The sequence below is a fragment of the Poecilia latipinna genome, unplaced genomic scaffold (genome assembly GCF_001443285.1).
Source record: "Poecilia latipinna isolate Pla-1442-1.1 unplaced genomic scaffold, P_latipinna-1.0 Scaffold2646, whole genome shotgun sequence".
Taxonomy (NCBI): domain Eukaryota; kingdom Metazoa; phylum Chordata; class Actinopteri; order Cyprinodontiformes; family Poeciliidae; genus Poecilia; species Poecilia latipinna.
This window is the reverse complement of record NW_015115262.1, coordinates 58,105-61,143: the sequence shown is the minus strand read 5'-3', so window position 1 is coordinate 61,143 and position 3,039 is coordinate 58,105. Positions and strand designations below refer to the sequence as shown.

The 3,039-nt window shown below is 45.8% G+C and overlaps 1 protein-coding gene across 1 annotated transcript; it reads right to left on the bottom strand.

Annotated features, from left to right (window-relative positions):
• Positions 1-2,132: 2,132 nt before the first annotated feature.
• LOC106938627 (complement C1q-like protein 2) lies at positions 2,133-3,039 on the bottom strand. The gene is made up of 3 exons (XM_015020743.1): positions 2,843-3,039; positions 2,611-2,748; positions 2,133-2,503 (listed from the first exon to the last, which is right to left on the bottom strand). The coding sequence occupies exons 1-3, from the start codon at positions 2,952-2,954 to the stop codon at positions 2,232-2,234; spliced, it is 522 nt and encodes a 173-aa protein (XP_014876229.1). The 5' UTR covers positions 2,955-3,039; the 3' UTR covers positions 2,133-2,231.

Sequence of the window (3,039 nt, the reverse complement as noted above, 5' to 3'; positions counted from 1 at the left end):
CCATCTATGATGTTAATGAGCTGCAGCCTCAGAAATCTGCATGAAAAGGAAGTTAAATACATCCAGTAACGAGTTTCTGTCGTTTCAGGCAATCAGAAGATGGATGGATGGAAAAACAGCACATTAAATATTAGAATGATAAAATCTGTATTTTCTTTTTTTCTCAGTCTCAGAAAATGTTTGAATTAAATTCCAGACTGAGAGCAAACATGTTCACATTGTAAACTTTGGAAAGCCCAGTGGACCAGAACCAGAACCAGCAGATAATATGGGACCAGATTTCCCTCTGGACTTAAACCGACATGGATTCTGGTTCTTTCTGCTCGTCCTTCAGACTCTGAACACGATGAAATGAAAACTGTCATCTGGAGAGAAAACTGAGAGAAACTGTCTGGTTCTGGTTCTGGTTCTGACTGTTCTTTTTTTGAATCTCCCCAAATTCTCCTAAGATTGCATTTATATATCCTAACTTCTATTGCACTTTTTTCTTCCACTCAGCTTTCTCTGAATATTCAGGACCAGTTAAGTCAGCGCTCTTACTGCCGGTTCTGATCCGACCAACGGACCTTTTTCAGCACCATGTTGGGTCACAGGTTTGGGAAAATAACTGAAAGTCTCAGTTTTGTCTGGAAAATCTGCTTGCTTGTAGATTAGAGATGAATGTTGGTCCTGCACAGCTGCATCGTCTTCCAGACGGCTCCTCTGTCTCTGCGCCGTGTGAAACCGAGGTCAACAGAGGTCACCGTTTCCATGGTGACTAATTCAGGTGACAAACACTAATTAACAGCAGAAACAAAGAAACTGTGAGGCGAATTATTGTCACCCAGGAGGAGAACGGAGACAAACGACACAATTAAAGCGTGTTTCATCCTGGTTGCCATGGCGACAGAGGCCCTTTGTTGACGACTGAGTGGAAAACATTCAGAGTTCGATTCAAAGAGGAAAGAGACAAAAATGTCACAGCAAAACATCTTAAAATATATTTTTTATTTCATTTCAAAGCATAAACACTTCAATTCCTCTCTCATCTTCTTCAAAAACACCTACAACCTGTCAAAAAAAATATTTTTTAGTTATTAAATTTCATCTTTCAGCAGAAGGAAGAACTCCATTAAGCACGACATAAATGAGCCATAAATAAGATTACACAGCAGGAGAGCTTTGATTCACTTCAGAGGCTTTAATTAGACCCTGCTATCCACACGGAAGAGTCCGAGTGTGAAAAACATTTTATTTAAATCGTTATAAGTCGTCACACAAGGCCTGATTCTCCAGCCATCCATAATATTTCTGCTTTGGATCACTGAGTTTTATTTATTTCTGCCCCGTCCACTGAGAGATGATCTAACTAACATGTAAAAACTGAATATTAAGCCTGTCCAGGCCTGGAGGCTGACCCACAGCATGATGCAACCTCCACCGTGTTCAGCAGAAGAGAGGATGTTTGTATTCACAAACCCTGAAACATGAATATTATGCTTTTATTTTGGAAAACTTCAGTCTACTGATGAGAATATTTTCCAAAAATTCCAAAGTGCTTTTTAAACAGAACAACTCTGGTTTACTAACCCCAACCCTTGCTGGGTTACTTCAGCATTGTTGCTTTAAGAAGCTTCACCAACGATTAGCTTGATTTACGGTAACGCAGTGAAGCAGCTTTACACAACCGCATGTTTCAAGGTGGGTGGCTGCTGCACGGACTTTACTTGTTCCAGAAGGAAAGCAGCTGGTGTTCATGTTGTTGGGATGCTGGCCAGACCATGCAGTAAATAAAAGAACTGCTGAATGGGTTTGACCAGCAGAACATCAGCCCACCGGGTGAATGCCCGGTTGGAAACTGAAGCTTCAGCTGTTTTCCCGCCATCAGAGGTTATTGATTTCTGCCCATCTCTGTTGGATGTTAACAGTTCTGACTGTGAAACGTGTCGATAACCTGCTGAACCAACCAAACAGCAGGCGGCCTTCTGGGATCGAATCCAAGCATTTCTGTGTGGATTCACATTTTATCTGTTTCAATATTTAGAGGACTGAAAATATTGAACATGTTTCTTTCTGACTGGTTTCTCACAGGATTCAACAGATTTGAGAAAAACAAAAAAACAAAACAAAACAAGCAGCCTGCTGATTTCAGATCTTTCACAGATCTGCAGATTGCATTTTTATTTATCCGTGCTCTTAATTTGACAGCCGCCCAGCAGACTTCCTGCAGCTCTGCAGGTGGAGACCTTCATCTACATGGGGAAGACGAGGAACCCGGTGAAGGTGCTGAGGCGGCCCTGGTCAGCGATGGTCTTCCCGGCCCACAGCTGGACGTAGACCCGGTTTCCCTGCTCCAGAGCCAGCACCATGGCGTTGGAGGCGCCGGCCTGGGTTCCTGCTTTCTGGTAGATGGCGAACATGTTCACTCCGTCCTTCTTCACCCCGGCGTGCAGCTCACCGTTCGGACCGGCGACTCCAGTGACCCGGATGTAGTAGAGACCTTTGACTGGGGCGGTGAAGATGCCTGCAGGAAGAGAATCTGGGTCAGTGGTTCTGGTTCTGGAAGACATTTAAACTGCTGCTGGACTTTAGTTGGTCCTGCGAACCCTAATCGAGTGACTCCCTGCCCACCTGTTGCTGGGTCGTATCCGTTGCCGATGTTGGTGATCACTCTCTTGAACTCCAGAGTTTCCTCAGCTCCAAGCGGGCCCTTGGTGGTCCAGTCGTCGGTGTCGACGAGTGCGGCGGAGAACGCCACCCTGGATTTGGCTGCAGGAGGTCAGAAGGTCAGTTACAGAAACTCAAACATCTGGGAGTCCAACAGACAATCAGCTAAAGTCTGAGGAAGAACATCAGAACCGACTCAGGACGTCGTTGTCGGCCTCCAGCTTCTGGACCCGCTCAGGCAGACCGCCCTGCTGAGCGCTGACCAGACCGCACAGCAGCACCGCCACCAGGAACAAACTGGACTTCATCTTCACTGAGGAACTGAGAGACCTGGACCGACTGCAGGACAGGAGACTCTGTGCCGAAGCCCTGGAGCGCTCCGGGTTTTATCCG

Bases quoted from the DNA above. Each gene is read 5' to 3' on its own strand.
- LOC106938627 (XM_015020743.1), bottom strand. From the start codon at position 2,954: ATGAAGTCCAGTTTGTTCCTGGTGGCGGTGCTGCTGTGCGGTCTGGTC. The intron at 2,749-2,842 runs GTCGGTTCTGAT...GACCTCCTGCAG, and splicing joins GGCCGACAACGACGTCCTGA to CCAAATCCAGGGTGGCGTTC. The intron at 2,504-2,610 runs GTGGGCAGGGAG...CTCTTCCTGCAG, and splicing joins CGGATACGACCCAGCAACAG to GCATCTTCACCGCCCCAGTC.